This window comes from Ornithorhynchus anatinus, chromosome 2, assembly GCF_004115215.2.
Source record: "Ornithorhynchus anatinus isolate Pmale09 chromosome 2, mOrnAna1.pri.v4, whole genome shotgun sequence".
NCBI classification, from domain to species: Eukaryota; Metazoa; Chordata; class Mammalia; order Monotremata; family Ornithorhynchidae; genus Ornithorhynchus; species Ornithorhynchus anatinus.
This window is the reverse complement of record NC_041729.1, coordinates 99,399,609-99,411,609: the sequence shown is the minus strand read 5'-3', so window position 1 is coordinate 99,411,609 and position 12,001 is coordinate 99,399,609. Positions and strand designations below refer to the sequence as shown.

The 12,001-nt window shown below is 45.4% G+C and overlaps 1 protein-coding gene across 1 annotated transcript in view; it reads left to right on the top strand.

Moving 5' to 3' along the window:
* RNF217 (ring finger protein 217) overlaps window positions 1–12,001 on the top strand; it is a 163,268-nt gene that overhangs the window by 140,450 nt on the left and 10,817 nt on the right. The window contains exon 5 of the mRNA XM_039914595.1: window positions 8,448–8,649. Within this exon, the coding sequence (XP_039770529.1) occupies window positions 8,448–8,649 (202 nt within the window). The remainder of the gene's footprint in view (window positions 1–8,447; window positions 8,650–12,001) is intronic.

Below are 12,001 nucleotides of genomic sequence, written 5' to 3'. Positions count from 1 at the left end.
CTGGGACTAGAACCCACAAGCTCTGACTCCCAAGCCCGGGCTCTTTCCAGTAAGCCAAGCTAGAAGGGAATAGGATTTAATCCCCATTTTACAAATGTGGAAAGTGAGGCCCAGAGAAGTGAAGTGGCTTCCCCAAACTCACACAGCCGACCAGTGGCAGGGGCGGGATTAAAACCCAAGTCCTCTGACTTCCAGGCCCGTGCTCTTCGCACAGTTTCATTTCACAAACCTCCGCTGTACAAACAAGAGTATTTACGCTCTCCAAAGTGAGCCCACGGTGGGAGAAACCTCGGGGCTCTCAACTCTGCGGTTTTACTCATTTAAGGGGGTGAGTTTTCAAACCTGAATATGCAGGGTTACTGGCCAGGGATGCATTGGTTTGGGATGTCAATGGTGGACGTGTGAACCGTCAGCACCATCTACCGTCTTCTGTGGATTTAGCACCCGGAATAATGGCATCCGTGCGAAACTCAGGAACAGCCCCACTTCTCTGTGCTTCAGTTACTTCATCTGTAAAATGGGGATTAAGACTGTGAGCCCCATAGGGGACAGGGACTATGTCCAACCTAACTAGCTTGTATCGACCCCAGTGCTTAGAACAGTGGCTGGTACATAGTAAGTGCTTAAAAAATGCCATTTGAAAAAAAAAAAAAAGAAGGGTGGGTACCTGAACCTGGCCCAGTTTTTGGCCCATAAGGTGCTCAGACCTATGCAGGAGCCTAAGGAACAGGATGAGCAGCTCTTATTCCGGACATTTCCTCCACAGGCAGTCGATTCATCTTCTTTTTAAATGTGTCTCTGCTCAGAAGCAGCATTACACCGAGAGAAGAATGCATTAAATAGCCCGCTGCTTTACCCTGTTAGGTTTAGACTTTAGAGTGTCTTTATCGGGTCATAGTGTCCACATTGTGGAAAACAGGGACAGGATGGATTTTGGGGATTGGCCGCTGGTGAGCAGCAGGGGAGCATGTCTCCCTAGCCTGCTTAGAGTTAGAGTTTCCTCCTCTGATTATTTACTTCCTCTTCAAGTATAGCATTTACAAACCACTTAACCCCCAACCTTCACAGTCACATTTTCTAAACCAAAAAAAAGCTGTAAACAAGGGGTCTCCCCCATCCCCCCAACCCACACCGCAACACACCAAGTTTTTATGGCTGAACTGTCAAATTTTCTTTTCCACGACATAAGCATTTTCTATTTAGTTATTTTTGTCCCCTGAGCTCAGGGTTGTATTACACTTGTGAGTAAGGTGTCCCGGCAGTTCATCGGCAGCTTTTCATGGAGTTCTAGCAATTCTAGTACCATAGAAAACCTCGACAGCATAAGGTAGGGAAGGAAGAAGGATTTAAAGGGTCAAAATTCCACCTTTATGGCTTTCTCCCTCTCCTCTCTACCGAAAGGAAGGGACTCTATGCAGGAGGGACAGTGGCCACAACTTCAGTGCAGCGACTCTGCATGCGGCCACTCCTGTGTCCATCTGCCGTTTTGAATGTATTGACCAACTCTGTTATATTTTGCTCTTCAAAGCACTTAGTACAGTGCTCTGCCCACCATAAACACTCGATAAATGCACTCAGTTCTTATTATTAATGATAATAATCATATATGATATTTGTTGAGCACTTACTATGTGCCAGGCACTGTTCTAAGCTCTGGGTAGATACAAGCAAATTGGGTTGGACACAGTCCCTGTCCCACATGGGCTTCACAGTCTCATTCTCCATTTTACAGATGAGTTAACCAAGGCACAGAGAAGTGAAGTGACTTACCCAAGGTCACACAGCAAGCGACTGGCTAAACCAAGATTAGAATCCAGGTCCTCTGGCTCCCAGGTTTGTGCTCTTATCCCTAGGTCATGCTGCTTTTCTTAATTAGAGAAGCAGCATGGCCTAGTGGATAGAGCACAGGCCTCAATTTCCTCAACTGTGAAATCGGGATTCAATCCCAGATCTCCCTTCTACTTAGACTGTGAGCCTCATGTGGGACAGGGACTTTGCCCAAATTAATTAACTTGTACATACCCCTACTCTTAGAACAATGTTTGAAACATAGTAAACACTTAACAAATAAATAAGCATATTAAAAAAAATATCATTGATTGAGGCACCGAAAGCTTTCCAGAGTTTTGTTCCCCAGGTGAGGAGAGCTCCAATTAGCCCTGCCCCAAAGACAGCCCTGTGCCTCAGGCTGAATTCTACTGTTAACAGGTTATAGCTTAACTGGGGATTTAGTACACCGGCCCCTTAGCCAAATGAATTTGTGTGTTCTAAAGTATTGCTGTCTGTTTTCTACATTTGGGAAAGGTGAGGGCTCTCCGTAAGAGCTGGGAATCTCATTTAGCCCTGCCAGTTCCAGTTTGCTGCATGGTGCTCATGGTGATGCAAGGCCCAGCCGACGCGCAGCATAAATCATCTTTCTATCTCCCATCGCAGCAAAATCATTCCTATCTCCCAAATCCTCTGACACCACATGATTCCCGCTCAGATGGAACACAAGCTTTTGACCGTCGGTCTTGTTGTTCCCCACCAGCGGCTCCCTCTTACCGCTTGACAATCAATTAATCGTATTTATTGAGCGCTTATTATGTGCCGAGAGCTTACAGTCTGGAGGGGGAGACATTAACAGACGTTAATATAAGTAAATAAATTACAGATATCTATATTAGTGCTTTAGGGCTGGGAGAGGGGGATGAATAAAGGGAGGAAATCAGGGTGACGCCGAAGGGAGCAGGAGAAGAGGAAAGGAGGGCTTAGTCAGGGAAGGCCTCTTGGAGGAGACATGCCTTTACTAAGGCTTTGAAGCAGGAAGAGTAATTGTCAGATAAGAAGAGGAAGGCTGTTTCAGACCAGGGGTAGAATGTGGGTGAGAGGTTGGCAGTGGGATGGACGAGCTCGAGGTAAAGGGAGAAGGTCAGTATTAATAATAATGATAATAATGGCATTTGTTAAGCACTTACTACATGCAAAGCACTGTTTTAGCATTAGGGGAGTGAAGTGTATGGGCTGGGTTGTAGTAGGAGAGCAGTGAGGTGATGTAAGAGGGGACAAGGTGATGGACTGCTTTAAATAATAATAATGTTGGTATTTGTTAAGCGCTTACTATGTGCCAAGCACTGTTCTAAGCGCTGGGGTAGACACAGGGGAATCAGGTTGTCCCACGTGGGGCTCACAGTCTTAATCCCCATTTTGCAGATGAGGTAACTGAGGCCCAGAGAAGTTAAGTGACTTGTCCACAGTCACACAGCTGACAAGTGGCAAAGCCGGGGTTCGAACCCATGACCTCTGACTCCCAAGCCCGGGCTCTTTCCATTGAGCCACGCTGCTTCTCTAAAGCCATTGGTGAGCAGTTTCCATTTGATGTGGAGATGGTTGGGCAACCACTGGAGGTTCTTGAATGGGAAAACGTGGCCTGAACATTTCTGTAGAAAAATGACCCAGGTAGCAGAGTGTAGTTTGGACCGGCAAGGGGAGAGACGGCAGGCTGGGAGGTCAGCAAGGAGGTCGATGCGGTAATCAAGACGAGATGGGAAAAGTGCTTGGATCAACGTGGTAGCAGTTTGGAAGGAGAGGAAAGGGTGGATTTTAGCGATGCCATGAAGGTCCAACCGACAGGATTTAGTGATAGATTGAATAGATGGGATGAGTGAGAGGAGTCAAGAGCGCCATGGATATGGATACTGTGGCCTAGTAGGAATTTACATAGTCCTGAGAGTCAGAGGGCCTTTTTCTTTCTTTCTTTCTTTTTTGGTATTTTCTATGCACTTATATGCCAGGCACTGTAAAAAGCGTTGGGTTAGATACAAGCTAATCATTCATTCAATAGTATTGAGCGCTTACTATGTGCAGAGCACTGGACTAGGCGCTTGGAATGGACAAATAAATAGGCAACAGAGACAGTCCCTGCCCAATGACGGGCTTACAGTCTAATCGGGGGAGACAGACAAAAACAGTAGCAATAAATAGAATCAAGGGGATGTACATCTCATTAAAACAATAGCAATAAATAGAATCATGGTGATGTACATCTCATTAACAAAATAAATAGGGTAATAAAAAATATATACAAATGAGCGGACGAGCACAGTGCTGAGGGGAGGGGAAGGGAGAGGGGGAGGAGCAGAGGGAAAGGAAGGGAAAGGGAGCTTAGCTGAGGGGAGGTGAAGGGCGGGGATAGAGAGGCAGCAGAGGGAGCAGAGGGAAAATGGGACGCTCAGTCCAGGAAGGCCTCTTGGAGGAGGCGAGCTCTCAGTAGGGCTCTGAAGAGGGGAAGAGAATTAGTTTGGCGGAGGTGAGTGGGGAGGGCGTTCCAGGACCATGCGAGGACGTGGCCCCGGGGTCGACGGTGGGATAGGCGAGAACCGGGGACGGTGAGGAGGTGGGCGGCAGAGGAGCGGAGCGTGTGGGGTGGGCGGTAGAAAGAGAGAAGGGAGGTGAGGTAGGAGGGGGCAAGGGGATGGAGAGCCTTGTAGCCTAGAGTGAGAATCAGGCTGGACGCAGTCCATGTCTCCCATGGGGCTCACAGTATTAATCCCCATTTTACAGATGAGGGAACTGAAGCACAAAAAAGTGAAGTGACTTGCCTGAGGTCACATAGCAGGCAAATGGTGGAGCTGGGATTAGAACTCAGGTCCTCTGACTCCCAGGCCTGTGCTTTTTCCACTAGGCTATGCTGCTTCTCTGAAGTCAGGGTCGCAATACCCAGGGCTTCTTGCAGACATTGGAAGAACTCTCTTGGAGCTTCACATTAGTGCCCCCTGAGAATTGTTAGTGGCTATTTTTGTTAATGGTATTTGTTAAGTGCTTACTGTGTGCCAGGCACTGTACTAAGTGTGGGGTAATAATAATAGTGTTGGTATTTGTTAAGCCCTTACTATGTGCAGAGCACTGTTCTAAGCGCTGGGTAGATACAGGGTCATCAGGTTGTCCCACGTGAGGCTCACAGTTAATCCCCATTTTACAGATGAGGTAACTGAAGCACAGAGAAGTTAAGTGACTTGCCCACAGTCACACAACTGACAAGTGGCAGAGCCGGGATTCGAACCCATGACTTCTGACTCCCAAGCCTGGGCTCTTTCCACTGAGCCACGCTGCTTCTCTAGGTAGATACAAGACAGGTTGGACACAGTCTTGTGTCCCACCTCGGGGTCACAGTCTTAATCCCCATTTTACAAATGAGGGAACTGAGGCCCAGAGCAGTGAAATGTCTTGCCCAAGATCACACAGCAGGCAAGTGGCGGAGGGGAATTAGAACCCAGATCCTTCTGACTCCCAGGCCTGTGCTCTATCCACTAGGCCATATTTCCACACCAGTGGCCCATCACCATCCTCAGCCTCTTAAATATAGTTCCGCTGAAAGAAATGAAGAGCATTCGGGGATCCTCAAACCGGTTGGGTGCTCTACAGGCTCACTGCTGAGATTAGAAGGGAAGACCAAATGTCTACCCCTTCCCCCCGAGAGTTAGTCTTTCTGAATTAGCAGATTCATTACATGCAGACCGCTCAGACACTGTGTTGGCTTGTAAACAGATAGTATTTAACTGGATTTAAAGATTCCAACAGCAACAGTGTAAATTCAGTGAAATCTCAAACCAGATCTAGGAATATTTATTATTTATTTATCTATTTGTATTAATGTCTGCCTCCCCCTCTAGACTGTAAGCTCTTTGTGGGTGGGAATGTGACTGTTGTTGTAGTGTAATCTCCCAAGATCTTAGTATAGTGCTTTGCATACAGTAAGTGCTCAATAAATACAATTGAATGAATGAGAAGCAGTGTGGCTTAGTGGATAGAGCACTGGCTTGGAAGTCAGAAGGTCATGGGTTCTAATACCGGTTCTACCATATGTCGGCTGTGTGACCTTCTCTGGGCCTCAATTACCTCATTTGTAAAAGGAGTATTAAAAGTGGGACAGGGACCATGTCCAGCCTAATTAACTTGTATCTATCCCAGTACCTGGAACAGTGCTTGGCACATAGTAAGTGCTTAGCAAGTACTTTAAATATTATTATTATGAGTGAATGAATGAATAAATAAATGCCTTTCTCTGATCTTACACTTGTTCTTTACTTAAACCCAGGAATTAAGCTGCCTTTATACACCCCCAAAACTTCCCTTAGCCACACCTCTGTGGGTGTGCCATCCTTGGTAGTTTACTATAAATTTTGCCTTACCAGGGAACATCTTAAAATTTTGTTTTGTTTTGTTTCATTCTTTTAGTGGCATATGTTAAGTGCATACTATGTGCCAGGTACTGTACTAAGCACTGAGGTAGATACAAGCTATTCAGGTAGGAACCAGTCCATGCCCTACATGAGGCTCAGAGTTTTAATCCCCATTTTACAGATGAGGTAACTCAGGCACAGATAATTGAAGTGACTTGCCCAAGGTCACATAGTAGACAAGAGGCAGAGCTAGGATTAAAACTAGGTCTTCTTGACTCCCAGCCCTGTGGTCTAACCACTGGGCCATGCTGCTTCTTAAATGTCTTTTGCCTCTGAGCACCGGACAGTGTCTGAATTCCCTGTGGGTCTCAGATTTTTTTGCCACTTTGCCAGCCCCCCGCCTCCCTGTTCAAGTCCTCTAATTGGCTGCTTTCCAGTTAAAACAAGACCAGATTATTGACTGTTATTTTATTTAAAACAGCCTTCCCTCTGGAAGGGTTTCTGAGGAGTGAGTTGTCTCCCAAGTGTTTAGTACAGTGCTCCTTGTAGGGTAAACACAAAATAAATGTCATTCATTGATCTTTTTTCCCCCTATCCAGAAGCTTCTGAGCCTTTTCTGAGGAGGTAGCCTACTGAAAGAAGCAGCATGGCCTAGTGGGTAGAGCACAGGCCTCAGAGTCAGAAGGCTCTGGGTTCCAATCCCAGCTTTGCCACTTGTCTGCTCTGTGACCGTGGGCAAGTCATTTCACTTCTCTGTGCCTCAGTTGCCTCATCTGTACAATGGGGATTAAGGGATTGAGCCCTGTGGGGAACATGGACTGTGTCCAGCCTGATTAGCTTGTATCCAACCCAGTGCTTAGTACAGTGCCTGGCACATAGTAAGTGCTTAACAGATACAATTAAAAAATGGTCTAGTACTGAGTAGAGTGCTTTGCACAGAGTAAGTAGTCAATGCATCTGATGGTATTTCAGTTTATCTCTCAAGCTTGAATGTTCTTGTCAATGCACTGTTTCAGTCTTGGCACTGTCTGGGCCAGAACAGTCTATAATGGGACAGTGTGGTCTAATCTCTCCCTCTAGACTGTAATCTTCTTGTAGGCAGGGAACATGCCTACCAACTCTGTTATATTGTACTCTCTCCCAAGCACTTAGTACGGTGCTCTGCACACATTAAGTGTTCAATAAATGCAATTGCTTGATAGATTGAGTCTAGAGTCTGTGGATGTGGGGAAACCGCAATGAATAAATAGTCCAGAGGAGATTTCAGTGTGGGTATGTGTGTGAATATATATATATATATATATTTATACACATAGAGAGAGAGAAAGATTATTCATTCAGTCAGTCAGTCATATTTATTGAGCACTTATTGCATGCAAAGCACTGTACTAAACGCTTGGGAGAGTAAAGAGCAACAATAAACAGACATATTCCCTGCCCACAGTGAGCTTTCAATCTCTAGGATTACCTACCTCAAGTATGAGTAGAGTTTGTAAGTGCCTTGAGACTGGGAACCTTTTCATTCTGTGGTATTCTCCTTAGCCCTTAGTACAGTATTCTGCTCACGGTAGGTACGTAGTAAATGCCACTGGTAGTAGTCCCCAAAACCTGTGGCATGGTAAACAGACTATCCCACCCAGGAATTGAGCAGTAGTGACTAATAGGACTGAGATATTAGTAAACTAATAAGAGCGGGCTCTTATCTGATCATTCCTTCCCCAGAAGATGTACTCTCTCTGACGTGTTTATCGGAGGAAGTCGGAGATGCTATCTCTTTCCTTCATAAACTCACTCTGAAACACCACCTCCCCCCGGCCCACTTTATGACCTCACTCTCCTGAATTTACTAAGCCTCTGTTTTAAGGGTGGTGCCTTCCTCCCCCTGCTGCCTTTAAAATCATTTCCTAACTTTTGATTCTCTGGTGGTGCTTATCCAGAAAGGGAAGAGATTTTTTTTTTTTTTCTCATTCCTCCCTTCGGGTTAGGGATTAAAATATTTTCCAAAATGAGTAAGCGGCCTTTGGCGGATTGAAGTCTGATCGAGCTTTGATGCACCCACGTAGGAGTGCCCAGGCACAATTACACCCTTGACTGAGACAGGATTGACAGAGAGGATGAAGAAACAACCTCGAGTGTGACAGAAGCAGGGCCAAGCGGTTCATTCAGTGGCATTTTTGATTACCTGTTGTTCCAGGTGTGTTAGCGGATTTTTGCCTCTTCTAAAGACGCCTCCAAAAAAATAAATAACATTTTCTCTCTTTTTTTCTCCCTCTTGTGCTGTTAAAGATCCACATCCAGAGAACAGAAGGGTGTGATCACATGACCTGTTCCCAATGTAACACTAATTTCTGTTACCGCTGTGGGGAGAGATATCACCAAGTTCGGTTCTTTGGAGATCACACATCAAATCTCAGTATATTTGGATGCAAATATCGCTACCTCCCCGAGAGACCACACGTACGGAGACTAGTGCGAGGCTCTGTCTGTGGTGAGTGTCTGTCCCGGTGCTCCAATGTTCGCTTTGGGGAGGAAGGAGGGGGAGCAGAAGATGGGGCATTGAAGGAAGTTTAGATGCTTAAAAAGAAAAGGACTTCTACATACTGTCCTTACCACTTCCCTTCAGGAAGCGTAACTGTTCTTATTTCAGATTTTCTTGCCTTAAGAATTTGTCCGGTAATATTTTTTTTCAGGGAGCATGCAAATCCTTGAACTGGGATGCTTTGGACTGTAAGCTCATTGAGGGCTGCTATTGTATTCTTCCAAGCGTTGAATACATTCTCTGCACACTTACAGTGCTGACACACAGCAAGCACTCCATGACTAATAGTGAGCGAATGAATAATGTTATTCTGAGGCTAATTGTTACCATTAGGCAGGGGTGGGTTGGTGTGTTTTCCTTCTGCGCATAAGCAAACCATTTCATGGAGGCCCATCCTTGTGTCTTCCATTGGCTCATCTTTTCCAATGGGACCTTGGGCAAGTCACTTCACTCTGTGTGCCTCAGTGACCTCATCTGTAAAATGGGGATTGAGGCTATAAACCCCACATGACAGAGACGAAAATGTTCAGTAAGGATGACAACTCACCATTGACCCATGTTAGTTTGGGGGTTTTTTTTATGTTCTCTAGATTGGCTTTATCCCTGCACTCTCTCCCAGCTCCCCAAATCAGGAGTAGGCTAATCATTGGTGCAGGTAGGTTAGCCCAACCACCGGAGTTTTTTGAGTGGGGTGACATGTAGCTGAAGTGCAGTATGGCCTGGAGTGTTGACTGTTCTAAGCATTGGAGTAGATACAAGTTAATCAGGTTGGTCACAGTTCCTCTTCCACATCGGTCTCACATTCTTAATCCCCATTTTACAGATGAGGTAACTGAGGCCCAGAGAAGTGAAGGGACTTACCTAAGGTGGACCCGTGCCCTATCCTCTAGGCCACGCTGCTTCTCTAAAAAACAGGTTATTCGCATTGGCAGGGAATCGAACCTGAGACTCTGCGAGGCAGGGGAGGTTATACCGCTAAACCACCCTCTGTGGCTTTCTCTGGTTGACCCCAACCCCTGTGTCGCCAGGTTTAGTCAGCCAATCGTATTTATTGAGTGCTTGCTGTGGGCCGAGCACTGTACCGAGTGCTTGGGAGAGCATAATAAAACAATGTAACAGACACATTCTCTGCCCACAATGAGCTTACCCTGTAAGGGAGATGGAGGGGGAGGGCGGAGGAGATCTTCCCCTATTTCCATTGGGAGATTTTGGCTCTTGCTCTTTGTACATTCAGAGGTGTGGAGTTGGGTGAGCTGTAGTTTGGGATAGTCAGCACCTAGTATAGTAAAGCTATAAATTGAGCCTCCACTGTCCATTTCTACCTCTTCCCCTGGTGGGTTGTTAATACCCTTTAAAAGGTCAGTTGGTGGAGAGACGTATGTTCCTCAGTATTTATGGATTGCCTCCTGAGGCACAGCACTGAACTAAATGCTTGGGAAAGTAGTTTTTTAATGGTGTTTGTTAAGCACTTACCATGTGCCAACTCTGTTACAAAGATCTGGGGTAGATCGAGTTAGTACAGTGCTCGGCACACAGTAAGCGCTCAATAAATACGATTGAATGAATGAATGAATGGAGTATTCCCGAGCCTAGAAGGCATTACCACCTATCACCTTATCATCTACTGGAAGCTGATGGTGAAGAGATTTGCTATGTGACCTTGGGCAAGTCACTTACCTTTTCTGTGCTTCGGTTTCTCCCTGTTCTCCCTCCTACTTAGGCTGATAGCTCCATGTTCACATTCATTCATTCAATCATATTTATCGAGCACTTACTGTGTGCAAAGCACCCTACTAAGCACTTAGGGGAGTTCGATATAACAACAAACCAATATATTCCTTGCCCACAATGAACTCACAGTCTAGAGGGGGAGCGACTGTGCCCAACCTGATTAACCCAATGTACCCCGGTGCTCAGTACAGCATTTAGCAAACAAATACCCTACACCTTCCCCGCTACCCAAAACTGGTTAGTACCATTTCATAAAACTGGAGCCTATTAGCCTTTTGGGTAGAGTGGTGATCCACCATGTCAAAAGCCTCAGAGAAGTTGAGCATCTCTCAACCGCTTAGTACGAGTTGATGATGATGATGAGCTGGTTTAGTAGCTATGAAATAAGAGGGCTCCGCACACAGTAAGCGCTCAGTAAATACAATTGAACGAATCTCTAAATCCAAATTGTTCATTTCTGCCCAGCCAGTGTCAGTGGCCCAAAAATAAAATCAACCAATCAGTGGTATTTATTGAGCGCTTAGGAAGATACAGTATAATAGAGTACAGTATTTTAGAGTTTGGTAGGCGCTATCCTTGCCCACAAGGAATCAGTCAGTCATCTTTTTTGAGCACTTACTGTGTGCAGAGCACTGTACTAAACCCTGGGGAGAGTACAATATAATAATTAACAGACACATTCCCTGCCCACAACAAGCGTACAGTCTAGAGGGAGCTTACAGTCTACAGAATTTTGGTGTCCTGCTGGTGAAGAGCATCATATACTCCATGATCCTACTTTTTTACCTACCTACTCTCTTCCAGTTCCTTTCTCCTTTCCTTCCAACCAGGCAGGCCTCATCTTGAAGTCCTGAGTTAGCATCCTGTTTCCTCCAACCTCTGCACTAAACAATCCAGCACTTTATAAACTAAGCAATAAGATGAACGCTCTCGAAAGCTTTTTCCGTGACAGACGCTACAGACTGAAGAATATCTGCAATCCTTTCAATGGTTATTTCACCAGAAGGTGTACAAGCAGCCCGACTGTTCAAAATAGCTCTTTTAACAGCAGTGTGCTTTAGACACAGTAATCATCTATATGGGAACATGAGTAAATTATAAATATCCCTTTTAGCACTGAAGACTAAATTGAGGGCAAGAAAGTCATTATCACACACTCTGCTATAAGTCACTGAGTTTAAACGCTAATTTAACATTGAGTTCCAAAGGCTGCAATTCTCCATCAGCTACAGAGCAGCAGAAAAACAATAGAAGGGACAGATTCTTCTTCGCCCAATTAAACAATCTGTTAATCCTCCACAGCCTTCATTTTTAAATCCGCAGGATTCAAAAGCAATTAAAAGTTGAAAGGAAAATGAGAAGCATCAGTTCCAAGTAACGGGGCTTTTGTCTACTGAATTTTCTCCAGATTGATTGGAGCCCTCTGTGCATCTTCAGCTTGCCAAAAAGTCAGCAAAGGGATTGAGCTCCACAAGCATGCATGCTCATCTCACCATTTACTCAAACAGGCTGAGTCTTAGAGGTAACTTTCAGATATTTAAATCAGGCACCGAAGAGTCAGTCATTCAGT